The sequence below is a fragment of the Mya arenaria genome, chromosome 8 (genome assembly GCF_026914265.1).
Source record: "Mya arenaria isolate MELC-2E11 chromosome 8, ASM2691426v1".
In the NCBI taxonomy this organism is placed as follows: domain Eukaryota; kingdom Metazoa; phylum Mollusca; class Bivalvia; order Myida; family Myidae; genus Mya; species Mya arenaria.
The window spans coordinates 24,750,397-24,769,359 of NC_069129.1; the positions used below are offsets into that span (position 1 = coordinate 24,750,397).

At 31.9% G+C, this 18,963-nt stretch overlaps 1 protein-coding gene across 2 annotated transcripts in view; it reads right to left on the reverse strand.

Annotated features, from left to right (window-relative positions):
• Positions 1-18,963, reverse strand: part of LOC128244671 (ezrin-like) — a 230,160-nt gene that overhangs the window by 99,409 nt on the left and 111,788 nt on the right. For both annotated transcript variants that reach the window (XM_052962702.1, XM_052962701.1), the window contains exons 9-12: positions 17,649-17,669; positions 6,981-6,998; positions 5,400-5,423; positions 2,849-2,869 (exon numbers count right to left, since the gene is read on the reverse strand). In XM_052962702.1, the coding sequence (XP_052818662.1) occupies positions 2,849-2,869; positions 5,400-5,423; positions 6,981-6,998; positions 17,649-17,669 (84 nt within the window). The remainder of the gene's footprint in view (positions 1-2,848; positions 2,870-5,399; positions 5,424-6,980; positions 6,999-17,648; positions 17,670-18,963) is intronic.

Sequence of the window (18,963 nt, forward strand, 5' to 3'; positions counted from 1 at the left end):
AACATTCATTTGAGGCATACACAACTGTTTATGTAGCCATAATGTGATAAATATGCAGATTTTTTAAAATTAATTTATTCAAAGATTTACATGACAAAATTATTAAATATATAGTCTTTTGAACATTTTGCAATCAGTTTTTAACAACTCAAAGGTAAACCTCAAATAATTGATTACCCAGATGCATTTTGAAAGCGTTGAAACCATACATACTTAGAATTCTTTCTTACTTGGAGAGGATATTCCTTTCTCTGAAATCCTTGCCAAGAGCCGGTAAGTAAGCCCTGACAGTAAGATGACTGAATATTAATTTACTATGAAACACAGTCTTAAACTAAGAAGAATGTTTAAAATCCAAAAGTATCTGCATTTGTTTTGCTAACACATTTGACCTTTCAAATGTTCATTCATTAAATAGCGGCGTAGTCATTTGATAATGTATTCATGCCCCACTTAAATGTCTAAATATAGAGGTGCAGTTGTATATTAAAGGTGTGTACCTCAATTTTGAATATAGAGGTGCAGTTGTATTTACAAAAGACGTGCACCTCCATTTTAAAGTTTTAAAATATATTTAAACAGAACGTATGGATAAAGAGATGCACATCTTAATAACATACAGGTGCACCTGTAAAGTAAGTGTATTTTAGTAACATTGATGATTCTCTCACAAAGCCATGTTGTTTCATGAAAAGGGTACGGCAACTCTCACTCAGTCATGGTGGTGTTTGGCGGGATGGTTCGCTTTCTCCACACCCTGGACTGACTATTTAGTTGCACAATTTCACACAATCTGTGGCCCACAGCAAAACCATCAACCCGCAACTGCCGATTTGCATTTCAATCAAAATCTCGCACTCTTATGGTGTCAGCCTCCCTCTCAACATATTCAGTCACAATCTCTCATCTCCCATGAGTGTTGCCTAGCACGAGGAGTCACTCCGCACTATTTATTTATAATCTTTCACACAAATCAAAGCCAAACCACTCATCTTTACCGTCACAATAGCTCACAAAGCCATGGTGTTGGACCGCAACCGTCCATTTATCTTTTCATCATAATCGTGCGCTCCGCCATTGTTTCGCTTGGCAGGAGGGGGATACCCCTCCCGCACCCTCCCCAACCAACTTCATAATTTAATAACATCAGTCACACAAAAGTGGTGTTGCATGGCAGAAGAGTTCACCTGTCACACATTTCCTGTACATATTTTTAGTTTCAATCTCTCAACTAGCGTGCTAATAAATGTCAGGTGTTCCCATCATTTGATCTCAGTCAAAACCTCTCACTCAGCCATGGTTGTGGCTCACACATACCCCATCCTTCTTTTTAGTGACAATATCTCACTCAGCCATGGCGTTTTCTGAACTGGTCAACTGCATGTCATAAATTAATGAAATTGATACTTTCCTTTTATGATTTACTGTCAAATTACAGAATAATCATACCTGTTACATGTACGTGACAAGCTCTGCTACGTGTACCGGTGTAATCCATGGTCGAAATTGAATCGGTAGTCCAACAGGAATACATTATTGGCAATTTCTATCCGATCAACAATTGTCAAACATTTAAATAGTTTTGTAAAATCCATAATGACAACTACTCAAGAATGAACTGTCAGAATAGTGACCTTCGTTTAGAATGGTAAACAATGCGTATGAACATATTTAATGAACAAGTGAAAACAAAATATATATCTCCGACAATCTATAGAAATATGTTATGATATGATTTGTCTTTGTGTATTTACCAAAAGTATTCATAGTAATTGTTTATAAGCTTACTTTGAACTATTTTGATAACTACTGGGGCGCTATTTGGCATCTCGTAGATTATATTAACATACTGACGGTAATGGCCGAATTTGGCTATGACGAAAACTACCGAACGCAGTGTCGTCACGCTCTGATGAAATTTTGGTGTCTGGCATCCACGCGCTCAATACATTTTATGAACAGAAAAATACTGATTCCATCACCTTTACGTCTTTTTTTCAGGCTCATAGTGGTTGCACTTTTGAAAGAAAGTAGTGCTAGGTTATGTACGTACATGTAGCCGTAATAGGACTCTGCCGAGCTTTGCTCGGTTTAGAGCCCGTATAAGTAAACGAAACAAAGGCAGGGCACAAAGGGAGTTATATGACGTATTTCTGACATTTATTTCTTGACTGTTGACGAACGCTGTGATATTTTCACTCGCAAACTTTCGTTAGCTGATTTTGTTCTAAAATAAAAATGATAAAGTGTCCCTATCGGATAAATATCTTTTTAAAATGCTGATTGTCAATCACCGCACTTGATCTTTATTTATTATGTATGTTTAAACAGGCACCTTCTAGTTATAACAGGGGCCGAAACCTTTTAACATGGTGCAATCTTTAATGCACATTTTGTTTTGAAAAGTCATTTTCATAACATATTATGCTCCTGTTCTATATTGTTTAGATTTTAATTAATTGATAACATATTAGCAATATATTGTTATGCTTATTTTATTTCATGGCATTGCATCTAATTAAAACTGAAAGGGCAGACGTATTTAGATAATATGTATATAATACTATATACATATTATCTAAATCTTTGTTCATATTGTATGTACACAAATACTGTATTTGCAACTAAAATACATATATATGCACATGTTCAGCAAACTATGATTATATGTTATGCCCAAGTATATTATAATCAAAACTAAAGACATATGTAAATAAACTGAAAATCCAAGATTGCAACAACATGTTTTCGCTCGATGATCATAACCGTTTAAATGTGTAAAATGTACATGAAAGCGGTAAATATATATTTTACGATTTTATTTTAAAATTACAAAATATATACATACCGTTTCTCTTCTTCAAAATCTCTGAAAGCGAAAATAAATATTGGGTGAACATGCGGATTGTACATGATGAACTGGTGTGATACATGAACACGGACAAAAAGAATTGCGTAACTTATGAAATAAGCTGTTCACGCGTTTTTTTTATGTCTTTCATAAAATGATAATTCAATTTTGTCGAAATAAATATATATTTTACCCTTTCGCAACACCGAATATATAACTGGAATGGCTTTTTCATTTTATTCTTTCTCCTGGACTTTTATAAAAAGGCAATGAAGACAAATGTTTCTACTTTGAATTTGCTAAGGTGTTCTAGTCAGATTTGTATTTTTGAATGACTTTATCGTACTTTGCAATAGTACTTTCAGTACGGCTTGATTCATTTGTTTGCAGTATATGTTTGTATTCGGTCTTCATTGAGACTACATTTTCTGTAGTTTTTCATATGCATATTATTAACAATTCGTATAACTAATTCAAGACTTTGGAACAGGTGTGAATTTATGGCCATATAAACTAGTTTAAACCCTCAATACACTTTTGTAGCAATTTCACCTGCAGATTAAAGGCATTAAACAAAATATGTATCGGTAATGCTATTTTCAAGCGTGTGTAATATGTTTGATGTCAGTTCTAATCATATTGAAGGTCAAAAGGGAAAATTCAAAAGCAAATTATATTAGTATTGGTTGACACTAAAAGCGACATAACATGATCATAGTTTTAGATGTCTGATAAATATTAAGGCACCTTCACTTTTAAGATGATCTGCAGACGACGTACAGTTTTCATTCATTACTGAAAGTCTTTGAGTAGTATTCGACCCTATATTTAACTGAGCTCAACTTGCGAAACTGAAAAACATGGAACAATTCAAACGTTTTGAAAAATTCGGAAATAGGCATTTCGTTATTCTGATATGAATTTAAGTTGAAAGTTCGGCTGTAACCTTTGTCAGCATCTTTCTCTTACAATGCAAACTTAGTGGAAAGTAAGATTTGGAAAAAGCTTTTTTTGTTTACTTATTTTGAGTTCCGTATGCGATTATTTTTTAGATTATTCAATTTAATTCAGTTTGTAGTTTTATTATATTTTCATTTTTATTATATTTAATCGCATAGAAACAATATTTATGTGAAACAAATACAGAAAAAAAACCCTCAGTAGCCAACAGTTTAAGCATAAACCCTAATTAACACGAGCATGAATTCAACAATGAATGAAGGGACTGGGAAAGACGCGCAGGTTTGATATATCTCGTCTTATTATATGTTATTGTATCACAACTTGGCGATCATATCATACCGTTTTCATTGATGTTTTAATGTCAAACTTTACACATGAACTATTTAACGATGTATTAAACATAAAATGATTGTCATTTGAGAGAAAAAACAATTTTTAACGCCGGTATATTGGTTAATTGAATTTTCTGGCATCAGAACTTTTTATGTCGGAAGACGTACATCTGATCCTAAATAACTTGTACATGTCACGGTCAATGTCACTATGAATAGGACAGGCCTAAGTTGAGAGACTAATAAATTGAAAATATATTACCGATGCTGAAATAAACAAATGTTTTACTGCTTTAAATTATTGTATACTTTCCGCTTTTAACCGAGACGTAGAAAGTTATATAGGCTTCCAGAAATGCTGTACATATTTAACAAAACAGCAGTTCCTTACAAATGGTAAGACATTTAAAAAAACAAATATGCTCCCAATATCTTTTAAAATTGATTATCACCAAGTTCAAGTTCATAGCCTAACTACAAACTCATGTTTGGACTAATGTTTATGAACGCGTGAAAATACGTACAACTATGTCTAACTATCTCTAACCGAACATATGTTGTTGTTTTTTAGTCCAGTTAATCTTTATCATAAGAAATAAGATATCAAAGAATGAATTGCTGGACTATTGCCAAATAAGCAAATAGTGTTTCTAAAACGATATTTACAAACATGCGGAGCGATATATATAGTTATTACCACGTGGATATACCAGAAACAAGGTAAAGCACAAGTTAGTATGAATACATAATATTGTTTCGTACCGATTATGTTTTGTTTATTATTTGTGTTTGTAGTAATTCATTTAGATTGTTTATTCAATATGAATTATATTTTTTTACTGAACTTATTTTCAAATACTCGATAAGGGTTACCATGATTGTTAAAAACGTATACATTTTTACATGTTCCCTTTCTTAATACAATAGGGTACTGCGTTTTGATCCGGGAGGTTGTATTCGACACGAGTGGATTTTTGCAGATTCGGATTTCACGAGGCGCAAGTAATGTATATAATAACTGGGTTATTTGAAAGGTAAATTTAAAATAATTTATTGCAGTTATCATCACGATAAACACACACTTAAAATCTATGTATATGTTCAAAAAAAAAAGATACCATGTATTGTGTGTCTTGCATTTAGAAAGTTTTCCTAATTTGATTATACTCGTTCCATTTTCATTGAACACATTTTTAATAAATCAAGTAAAGATATATTCAACGTTCTCAATTTGAAGCGAAAACAAAGCTCACCTTATAGCTGTATCTTTCGCCGACCTGCAAAGAGATTAAATAAAACATAATCAGTAATCATGCAAGACAACTGGATTGTGATAAATGAATTCGGATATAATTGTACGCTAACACGAAATGATCCGGTAAAGGCCTGGTGATATTTCTAATCACACAACTAATGTGTAGCAAAACTGAATTACAATAATTAAAGGAAAACCATTCTGATCAAGATAATACTGTTGAAAAGGCATTTTTTGTACTTTTTTATTTTAAGAAATCGGCTTCTTGGCAAATTGTATTATAAATGTTAGTTTTCTTTGGTCGTTATCATTGTTATCGTTGTTAATTTAAGCAGTTTTATTTCATGTCTTTCTAGGATTATGTTCATTACAATTGGTTCATGAGTATTATAATATAGCTTGTATTGGTGTATAAAGAAAAGGCAGTCGGAAATATATCACGTATGTAAGGCATTTATATCATGACTGTTGACGAACGCTTTGGTATAACTTTTAAACCATTTGCACATTTTCGTTAGCTGTCTTTGCACTAAAATGAATGTGATGAGTCCCTATCGGACGACTATCTTTTTTCTAATATTGATTGCTACTGACTTGACCTGATCACGGCTGTTGATGTCTGCTAAAGTAGGCACCGTCACTTTTAAGATTTATTTTAACTAAAATTAATGATCCTTGATAACTGGGCTAGTTACAAAGACAATCATACTTTAAACCTGTCACACTTTTTCGAAATTTTAAATTTAGAATTTTTTATGTACTTAAAGTTTAGCTCAAACTCTATAGGTAAAACAAGTATCAAGACTGTTTAACATGATGCATTCTCAGATTCTTAGATGTACTTTTTATTTTGAAAAGTCTTGTTCGTACCTTTTCTACGTTTCTTGTTCGTGGAATTGAGTTTATATTTTCATTTTAGTGTTACTCTTTATTTGTTTTTTTCGCACTGAAACGATTAAACAATGAGTCTCGTAAGCATTACGCGATGATTGAAGCATACTGAACAGAGGCATAGATATCACCTATATTATCCTATATCATTCAAACCTATGTTGATTATATCTTTACAAAAACAAATATCATATTTGAAACTACAAACATCTCTATGTGTAAATATACATACCTGCGATTACTACAGTTGTATGTTTGTGTTCAAGTGTATTTGAAACAAACGACGAATTAATAATATCGGTTTCGCTTGTAGGTTTTTTACAAACAAGCGCTAAATAACAACATCATTTTTCCTCCGTTTGACAATAAAGCTTACATGTACATAAAACATTTAACATAGATGAACTACGGTAAAATATATTTTCAAGTAAAACACTAGCCTTATGATAAAATGTAGTCATGAGAGACAAGAAGAGTGAGATGATCGCCTACATATGCACAGACAAGAAAGGTTGTCGGTTTTAGTCCCAAACATACATGCTAGATACATCTTTACACATGTGGAGAAAAGATAACTAGATTGCAACATTGATTATCATAACCGTTTTAGATTTAAACAAATGCAGGAGCTGGGAAACGATATAATAAATATATTTAATATTAAGAAGAACGAAAAACCAATACATACTGAAGCCTGTCCATTTCTCTGAAAAGAGAAAAAAATCCGTCATCAATTACCCGAGTAGAGAATCCATAATGAACTGGTAATGTAATAAGCATGTACACGGTTTAATCGATGTAGATTAGATGTAACATGCCGTTACAAGCGTTATAATATCTATAATCGAATCGTTAATGTTTCTATAAGATATTTTACATCTCAGCGTATAATACGTGAACATATTAATTCGTACTTATTTGTTCCGTGCATAATTATTTTTAAAAACAAAGTTCGGCCTGAAAAACTACACATACCTGCCTTAAGGATTTGTCTTGGTCGTCTTAGTAACACTTACTTAGTTACATTACCTAACAAGCTGCTTGGATAGAAAATCTCAACAGCATACCAGAACAATTTGATACATTCTAATAAAACAGCAAAAATGTGGAATGGTCATGACAAAAGTTATACAAAGGAAATACGATTTTTGTTCCAAAACCGTTCATCCAATCATATGTATAGTATCCTAACAATTATATCATTTTAATTCAGTTACATTAGGATTTGATAGCATAATAATGGTTATGGACATTTCCCTCAATTATTAGTTTTATTTTCTAGGTTGCATTGTTATTAATAGAGAACGCAGTCGAAGAGGTATGACGTATGTCTGACATTTATATCCTGACCCTTGCTTAACCGTTCGTTGCTTAATTTTCTAACAGCACACGCGTTCATAATATGTTTCAGGATTTATAATGGTTGTAAAGAAATGTGCCACGATCGGACTATTATCGAAAACATCCCAGTTGATATTAAGTGCAACAAACAACGACATGCCAAGATTTATGGTTTTCGATGGGTTTATTAAATTTTTAAGCACCTTCACTACTCATAGTATATCTTAACTCGTGCACAAATGTCAGTGCGTGCCGGTGATCATTGACAGAACTAGTACGATTGTGCAAGATTAATATATGAGAAACATTTTACACGTTTAAAGAATGCTGAATTAAGCATTAGTTGCCACTGGCACCGGATTTTCAAACTCAAACATTTTTTTAAAAAATCAAATAAATCTTATAATTCCCCACTAAAAATTATAATACCGAATATGTAATTTTTTTTTTAAATATGCACTTTGTACTGTATATTATATTAACATGGTATTGAACGTTTCTCTACCCGGGTCACCTAATCATCTTATTACTCAGTTCAAAAGAACTTCTGCAAATTAACAGCCATCGGAATTTAAGGATATGATATCTATCTTCCGAACACTCCACCTTAGCCCGCGAAGAAATTTGCCTATCATACGATTTTTTTTTTACTTTATTCCCATTTTTCTGTTTTCCTAGATTTTTTACCACCCTGGACCTCCGGTTTCAGAGTAAGGTTTTATAACGGCTCATTTCATTGGTTCATGAGCTCCGCGAGACGTTTCGCGTACAAGTGTCAACAGCTGTAATATTTGGACCGAAAGTGTTTAACACAGAGAAGTCTTTGACATTAAATGCCGCTTTGAGTGACTTCAGCGTGCTTATTTCGGGTCAGACTGATTCTGGAATTACACATCAAAGCCGAATATGAAATTGCATGAGACAACGGAAAGTGGCTTAATATGTACTACAGGATTGACTTGTTTCCTTGACAGCGATCTGATCGCAAAAACGTTTCACAGGTAAGAAGTGCAAAATAGTTTATTTATAAAAAAGAGCTGTTTACCAATACGCAGTGTTACACATTTACACATGTATATTTATTAAGTAACATTATATTTATGTATATATATTAAGTAACATTATATTTATTTATATATTATACTAATTTTCTTTCATGGATAATTGTGGAATATATTTTTAAATGACATATATTCACTATTTTGACAAAAAAAAAAAAAAATATTGATAATAAAAAATAAATGTATTACTGTATCCATGCAGGCAATGTGACGAACACCTTTGATTAAATCATTTTGTAGTTTAACTTAATGCTTGGTTTTTATGTATGCGTACAGAAATGAGTGCAATTGCCAAAATGCTCTTAAAGGGACTTGGTCATGTTTTGTGGTAAAAAATTTATTTCTTGAAACTGAAAATGATTAATATTATTATGCTTACATTTACCTGTATCACAATCACATGTATATATATTTCAATGTTTGATATCATAATTGTAGAAAAAAATAGAAAATAAGAAACAAAAGAGACTGATCCCAGATTTGATTCGAGTCTTCTTGTGGAAACCAGCGGCCAATTGTATAAACGTGGATAAGTCCTAACCAGCGGTTATCTTTTGGTTATCTCCCTGGTTGGGTCAAGTTATCCGAAAACCGATTGTATAAAAATTAAGTTATCCTAACCAGCGCGTGATTCGGATAACTTCGGATAACTTTTGGACAAAATTTAACCGACCTCTGGGAGTATGGTTAACTGACTTGTCCAAAACTAAGATGGCGGACCAGACACAAAAAAAGCTCGATTCACAACTTATTTCGACGATTTTACAGACACATTGACACTGCCTAAATAGAAAACAAATGTTATAGCATCGATATCCATGATAGACATGAATTTAGAGTTGAGAAAAATCAATCTCTTATTTGTGACCCAATTTATGCATGAAACTTATCCACGGAACCTTGAAACAAAAACAGTGACAACAAGCTGCATTTTGAGAACGATATTTACCTTGTTATTGTGTGCATATTATTCCATAATCTTACACAAGTCACGACCCTGGGTCGAGACCAACAATTGCTTGCAGGTCTCGCCCTTACTGTGTATAGATATTCCCTCGCTTTAAACATATTTTGTTTCATTTGCACATATTTACAATCAAAATAAACCGCGTGTAAACATTGAGAAAAGTTGACAGCAATGACGTCATTTTCAAGGAATCTTACCCATTCTAAAGTCTATTTCTACAACTTTCTCTTAATACACCCTGGTAGCCATGAGGATAATTGCTATTGTTCAGTAGTATGTAGTTATATCATTGAAAACGTATAAAGGAGTGTACACATGTGTAGATGTGTGTGTGTGTGTGCGTGCGTGCGTGCTTGCGTGCGTGCGTGATATAAATGAGTAAATGTAAGCATAATTGTGATTTGAGACCTTAACTGTATCCTTCAAATAACATGTCTTAGATAAAAAGATAGATACATTATTCATCTCATATTGTATATAATAAATTTATGTTTCAGTTGAGTGGTTTACCAGCCAAAGTCGGAAGAACCAGTGTTGATTAGTTCTACACATGTCTGCTACAGTAGGGAATGGAACAACACCAGATCTAATACATCAAGTGCAGTAAGGATATACATAGCATTATCAGGTTAGTTTGTTAACAAAACTATTTTGTGAAATTGAAAACATATTCCAAAACGTAAAGCTGGAGTATACTCAGTACAGTCATTTGAATAAAAGAATATTTTTTTATATATATATTAATTGGCTTGTTTATAATTCAACCTTCATTAATGACAATGAACATAAATATCATATGATAAAGTCAGAGCAAAACTTTATAGGAATTATTAAGAATGTCTACCGTACCACATGGTATGGGTAGGATATTAAATATCTGTTTGTCTGTCTGTCTGACTGACTGATGTCAAATTGTCTTGAATGATCCACTTAGGGAAATGGGGACATTTTAAATAAAGTTTTACAGGAAAATTCAAATGTAATGAATAGATTTCGATTCTTCTGCTTTATTGCTTATTAAAAAGTTTATTAAAACTGAACATTGGATAACTTAAGAGACCAAATTGCATCTTTTGAATTAAAATCATGTTTTGTCATTCCAGTTCTTGTTACATATATAGGTTAGTTTTCATGGTGTTTTAAAGGGGCTTTTCCTTCATTGGCAATAATATCATGCATCTACCTTTAAATGTGTTCAAATGCCTTAACGAACATACATGGTTGTTATGATTTAAAATATTCATTTTACTATTCTTCATATTGTAGCCACTGGATGACCAAGTTTATCTGACAGACTCCTGTTTGAGGAAACACCACAAAGTGGAACTTAAAAGTTTATGAGAGAAATAAGAAAAGTTTCAAATTGCCGCTCCCAGCAGCGGCTTACATGTCAACATCCTATCTTGTATTGACAGGGTTAAATAGTAAATGTTTATTGTTAATTATCATATTTTTCATTAGATTTGTTTTCTTAGATCTTTTTTTTTTCAATTCAAATTAGCATACTAATGGGTAGTACCAACAGTGTAATATAAAAGAAATAATAAATAGCACGTGTCATGTTGAAACAATGTTAAGTTTGATTATTGTTTTTTTACTGGAATGTACCAAAAGTCATTTTATATTTAAATTTCATTATAAAAAGTTTTCTTTGTAAACTATTCATATGACAGTTAATGGCTGGATTGGAAAATAAACAATAGTATTTGGCATTTCCTGATATTGACACAGGACTGCATTTACTGTAAAATGTTTTTTTTTATAAAGAACATTTTGTCTAATTGATAAATGGTTGGTTTAAAAAATATCTTATAACAACTATGATAAAATAAATACATTATTGCCACAGTGTGGTTTTGTTGACTTGTTGCTATTTTAATAAATGTGCATGTCTCTTCAACACTAACATAAAAGATTTGATTAATCTTAAATACATGTGTATGTTGTTACACACTGACTTTGAATTTATTTACATAGTTTTATGAAAATAAAGACAAGAAATTATATTTTCATGTCTGTTGATGTTGTGGTCCTGGTAAGTGGAAATGGAATCACGCAATGGTTTATCTAAGGCCATATAGAGAATGAGTTAAGTATAATATGATAATATGCTGAGAGGGTTATATTGAAAACTAATAATGTCTCTAGATCTGTATTGATACTGATACCAAAAGTCACCTATAATATTACTCAGTTTAAATTTGAATTATAATACCCATATACTATTACAGTCAAAGCTTCTATTTTGAATAACATATAAATCTAAACGTATTAATGTCAACATATAAAAACATGATAATTATATTAAATAAGTATCAATTGGAATGGCCCCACACAAAACTCATTTTAGTTTTTCAAGGACAAAGTTGAAACTGACTATACATTTCTTAGATGGAATCTTCCACAAAAACACACACTTGAATGAACGAAGCCATTGCATTTTAATGAAAGTGATACTTTTTTTTCGGGTAAGCAAATACAATTTATTGGCAGCTTGTATTCACTTAAAACTTTTTACGGTATATTGAAGAAGATTATATGAATGATGTTTGCATGCATGCATTTTCAGTTGCTGCAATATCAACCATGTTGTGCTAAGTAAAAGTTCAACACCCCTGTTTATGGAATGAGCAAATCCCTTCAGATGTTGCATGTGTAATATTTGTCAAACTATTTTTGACAGAAGGAGCGTTTACATTGTTGACAGTTTTTTTCAGGTATTTGGTTGAATATTTACCATTTTAATATGCTGGGCAGATTTAATGAAGCTGATGCACAGAATTCTATACAGTAAAGAGGAAATATGCACTTGAAACAGGTAAGTGCGATTTTATTAAATTGGTACTACTGTACCATGATGATGATATATTAGATTTTCATGTGTTTTTTACATGTTTTAAAGGTACACCATACGCGCTATATATTGTTGTATATTAAAATAATAGGTACATATTTACGCTACTGTGGTGTTAAAAGCGGTTATGGATTTGATCGGTATTTTTTTTCAATAAAATTCAACGACCTTTTTGTAATGTCGTGGTATATGCCGAAAAAGTCAACGATGTTAACAGAAAAATGCGGTAAACACGCACTGACCGGAACCATGTTAATCAGTGCATTGTGGGTATTTTCATGAAGTTTTGGTTAGGTTAAAGTTGTCCAAGTTGGTAAACTTAGCCGCCGCATTTTCTGCCTTTATACAAACGGATAAACGGTTTGGATAAAATGGCCAACTTGGTTAAAGTTAACCGCTGGACTTTAACCAGCGGTTAAATCTAACCAACTTTTATACAATTGGCTGCAGTATATTATTAGGAAAATGGAAAAAGTTGAATATCAATAAACATTTATTATAATGCAGATGCCACAAGTCAATGTGCATATTGTGCATTAATTAATAGATTTAAAATGAATGTACAGTTGTAGCTAGGTTAAAATAAACCTTTAAAATAAGTTTTTTTATATCTTTGCAAGGAAGTGATGGATGGCAACACCGGTATCCGTGACGGTCATATGTATTGAAGTGTAGGCTTGTGGGCCGCAGTTCCACAGAGTTAGACACACCGGCACTATCTCCTATCCCACCGCCTAGATCTGGACTCAGTGGAGATGTTACATTGCGCTGTTAACAGTTTTAACATGATATCACTACAACCTGGAAACAATGACTTATATAATGATAATCTGCTGTCTTAATCTTTGCAAGAGTTGGGATTTTGTCCAGCTTTGTGTACTTTCTCAGTAAAAGATACTTAAATTTACAGTTGCTGAAATAGTATCTTTAGAAATGCATAAAATGTTATTTAGGAATAATGCTTTGTAGGTTTATACATGTATGTATTTCACCTAGCTCAATATAGGGATAGTAAATGTTTAGTTTCTCAGACCATTTTGTAACATTTTAGTAGGGAGCACATAATGCTATTGTTTTTACAGGATAATTGCTTTCAATTTGTATTACCAGTTTGGCTTTAGAGCTGCACTCTCAAAGTTTGACACTGATATGAAATGTTTGGGGGGTTTTGTCTCGGAATACGCTCATGTTGGCATTAAAGCCTTCAATTCAGTTATCAATATAAAGGTAACTTACAATAGAACAAATCTCAATTTTAAGTAAGAACGCCAAAATCTAAAAATAAATAAGCGTTGATAATGCTTTTTAATATAAAACATCAATTTTCTAACATAAATATGAAAACCTAAATTCAAATATTACCATGAAACATCAATTTTCTGACAAAAACATGAAAAACTACATTCAAATCTTTTGTTAGCAGTCTTATATCACTGTTTACCAGACATTCACTCTGTAAGAGTGCAGCTTTAAATTACTATAGAGCAAAAGCAAAATCATTTGAAGATCCATGCTTTAAAAGAGGCGCCCTTTAAAGTAGCAAGTGTTTCCAATGCTTTTCAGCAAAGCAAAGCATTTTTTAAACTTCTTAAATGAATAAACTCCATTATAGAGCTCTTTTGGAACTAATAGTGATGTATTGACTTTTAAATTAGCTATATTGGAACTTTAAGTGATTTGTTACCTTTTTAACTAGTTTTATCAATAAGGAAATTAATTATTTTGCTCTCTCTATAAATTGTGACCAAGTCAGAAGCCACTATAACCATTTCATGTTTGTTGTTAATGTAGTTGTGTTGTAATATTGCTTAAACTAGTATTGGAAGATTTGTCTAATAAAACACATATATAGAATAATTTGCTTGATTGTGATGAAAGTTAATAACTTAACAGCCAAGTCTGTTTGGTAGGTAGAAACCAGGCGCGTAGCTGCCTATAAGCGAAATATATGGCTGATTCCACATGATTCTGACAAAAATAAAACAGTTTAGCCAAAGCTATAGAATCACTATGTTTGTTTGAGTACATGATGTAACAGTCACATGGACATTGTCATCGAATATGTAATTATACAGTTCAATGGCAAAAATGACAGACAATTAGACTTCTGTAAGACAATCTGAGTGTTTTTCACATTATCGAACCTTATTTGTTTGCTATTTTGTAGAAAAGATCTGCCGAGAAAATAAATTTGTTAATTTATTATCCTTTAACTGTCAATTTACAAGTATTAAAGGACCTAAGAACGCCCAGAATACACCAGATTGCTCCATTGTTTTCAAAATGTTCATACCCCCCCCCCCCAGCACAATCATGAATCCACATGAATAGAGGGCTAGCTACGACCCTGGAAATCAGTACTGTGTACGTTCAAGAGCCTCATCACAATGTTCCATTTGTCACCAGGTTGGATATAACCAAATAACTCTTCGATTGGAGGCAGAAACCTTAATCCACCAAACCAGTCTCTCACCCTTCTTGACTAGTACATTGGAAACGTTATCAGAAGATGAATCTCTAGAAAAAATTATATCCAATTATAGGAATATGTATTTATTTTAATTTTATTTATTTATTTATTTTTATTATTATTTTTTTTTTTGGGGGGGGGGGGGGGCGCCAGGTGCGTTCCCCTATAGCTGTTAGTGGTAAGTAACTCAAATACCAAGAACAACAAAGTTTCTTCATTATATTTATCGATTTTACTTCGTTTCGAACAGTAAGAATTTAGCAATACAGTGAACTCGTAAATAAGAAATGTATTGTTATGTCATGGACCTATAACGGTTTATAGGTCCATGGTTATGTTGAGTGTAGAGTGACCGTTGTTTTCTGTTATACACATGCCTTAATCTGTATAACCATTGCATTGTATCATTGCAAATTCATATTTCATGTGGACTTTCATTCATGATTTGCTTGATAACGGAGAAGAAGGGCCAAAATGATAGAGTTTCAATTTGTTAACGATTTGAGATTTTAAATACGCCGCCTTTTCATTCGACCAATCAAATCACATGTTACAAACTGAGCGAAAAACAATCGTATGACCGGCGAATTTCTTCGCGGGTCAAGGTTGAGTTTTTTGAAGATGGATATCATGTCCTTAGATTGCGATGACTGTCAATCTGCAGAAGTTCTTTTGAACTGAGTAATAAGATGATTACGTGACTCGGGTAGAGAAACGTTCAATACCATGTTAGTATAATATACAGTAAAAAGTGCATATTTAAAAAAAAATTATCAATATTTTTTTACAAATTCGATATTATTATTTTTAGTGAGGAATTATAAGGTTTTTTTATTTAAAAAAAAAAAAATGTTTGAGTTTGAAAATCCGGTGCCAGTGTTAGTTGCATCTACTTTATACATATAAAGGGATCAAGAGAAATTAATACGATGCAAATCCGTCATTGCTTTATTTTCGTCCTCGGTGTTTGAGTAACCTTCCAATTTTCAAATTGGATCAAGTTAGTAATCTCATTATTTTATTGTTTGTACATTTTATCGCATTACAGCTATTAAATAATCGCTCGATAATTCATGTTTTGGGAACAGACAACGCTGAAGTATCATACACCTTATCAAAATTAATGTTTATAATGTATGTATGAACATAACGCTTTTTACACAAAACACATATGTTATATTAAAATGAAGTGAATACTTGAAAAAAATAATACAAAATGTCATGTCCGCGACCAGCTGTGATTTCATGTTTTATGTTTAAGCTTTTCATTGAATATTAACTGGTTGGTTTATTGTAAATTTGTATACAAACAAACTCTAGATTTAATATTGCTTTTCAACCCTTTGAAAAGAGCTTCTAACATGTACATAAATGAATTTTTTATACATGAATTACGTTAAGATATATCAATTAATCTAATATTTATTAAGAGATATTTAATTACTGTTCGAGGATAAAACACTAGCTTTACTTAATATAATACATTAAAGCGCTCGAAAATAAACATGAAATAGTTTACAATAATAAACATGCCCTTTGCCATTAGTTGCAAAAGAAGGCTATTCAAAGGCCAAAAAACAAAAGTTGAAATAGGTAACTTTATTGAGAACACTTTCTGTGTGTGTTTCAGCAAAAGGTATAGTTTGTGTCTTGCTATAAACAGATTGGCATGTATAAGTTGAAGTTTTATGTTTTCATTTTCATTCAAAGAATATATTTCTTTGTGTAACATTGATAAAATATTGATGATTTTAGATAAAATATTTATGATTTTAGGACTGTATGGTTTCCATGGCAACCAAAAGTAACAAACTTGATTGATCATTAAATACCTATGCATAAACGTGTATTTCATTTATGGGAATATCATTGAACAGTTGGCCATCTATAAGTAAAGTATGATGGCACTCATATTTTCCATGCATGACTGCAGTATAATATTCAAGTGTACATTATAAATCTACATGTTATAACTTAATAGTTATACATACATATAGTTTCAATGTTCCTTGCTTTATGTTTGTTCTCAATTTTGTCAAATAAGGCATGTGTCAATGCTTTCCTTGTAAATACATTGTCATCTTACAACTCTAAACTAATGAAATGAGCAAAAATATTAACTATTCTAGGTATAAGTAAGTTTCTATGGCAATAAAACATGTCTTCTTATTGAAATAAAAAAAAATTGATTTCACCAGACAAGTTACATCTTTTAAATAATTGCTTGTTTTAAAATAATATAAATTTCTCGTGAAAAAATTGTAGTCATGGCAACCGTTTTTATGAAATGCACATGTAGTGTTACATTCTCCATAAATGATGTTATTGATGTTATGATAATGTTTCCACAAAAATAAAAAGTGTTGCATTCTATTTCAATGGAATACAGACTCTTAAAATCAAGGTAGTTGTATTTACTTATGTTTCCATTTCCTTCTTTGTTTTCGCCATTTTATAACAAATAGTGGTATCGCGAAATTTGTCCTCAATCAGTCAATTTTAATGATATCAGCTTAAAACTTCAGGACTTTATTACTGAAACATAGCACATTCAGAAAATGTAAAAACCTGAAAATGTCATTTTTCCTCATTAGGACCCATTTTCGCAGACTTGGTCACTATATTCAACTTTTTCATTTTAAGATAAACAAAAATATACATACTCTTTCATGTTTTCAATGGCCCTGAAATGAGAAAGAAATCCACCAATAGATATACGTGTGGTGTGTAAATGATGTACAAGATGCAATATACATGATAAAAGAACCTTCATTTATTGTTGGGTATATGTTAACAAGAAACATAAGCTCAATGAGCTATTTTGCGACATTAATAACAAACATACATGACATATCAAAACATAAAAATGAGCTTGTGACCTGGAAATAAAAGTATAGTTATAGTTAAAAAGGTACTCGCACTAAAACAAGTATTAACAAAGATTAACAAAAGCTCTTCCTTATTATAGTCATGCATACACTTACAAAAAGTCAAATGGATTAGAGCATTGAAAACAGTGATGTTATGAAGTTATGGAAAACAGCTACAACAATTTATACAAACTATTACATTTAACATTTACATTATTAGAAACGTTTGTGTTAGAATCCCCCCAGCTGTCTGGACAGTCTAAACGCGCGTGTTTTCTCTACAGATTATTTTAAAACAGATTGTCAATAAAAAAAAATATTACAGTGGAGAGGGGGGAGGGGGGTCGCTGCAAATGTGAACTTGTGATCCTAATAAAAAGAATATTAGCAAATTGTACGTAATATAATAAGATAAACGGGTACATTAAGTACATCTAAATATTTTGTAAGTATGACCAATTGAAGCACATTGCTTTACACAGTTGGTATCATCAGTGGATAACATTAAAGGAAAGTAATCTCTAAAAATGAGTAGCATTATATACTGGCGATGATGTATGGAAGGTGACATGTTATAATTGATCTAGCTGTGTTGGGTAATCATTTATCTATTTGGTAATGATTAAGTAAATTCTAATGTCATTCTACTCTCCGGTTTGTGCAATGATTATTTTATATGTAGACAAAATATTTACACTTGAAATTGTTTAGGCGACCAATGTCAGATGTGTGTTTTTGAATGACTTTATCGTGATGTAATAGCTAGCACATTTGCTCCGGCCCGATTCTATTGTTAACAAGATATAGGGGATATTATGATAGGACGATTTTCTGGTGACCTGTATCAGGTCGAGTACGTCGTTTTACAGTTTCATATGGAGAAGGAATTTGATAGGCACATTATAAAAGTCAGTATCCGTTCGTTATTGATGGTTATAATTTAATTTGTACAATTATTGAAAATGTTGGAGGTCATGACCATATGAAATAGATTTAACTTCTAATAGACTCGTTCTTAAACTTCACTGTCCGGATAAAGGCAGTAATTAAAACATTTCTCAGCAAAGCTTCTTCGGTGCATGTGTGGTATGTCTGTTGTGTTTTTACG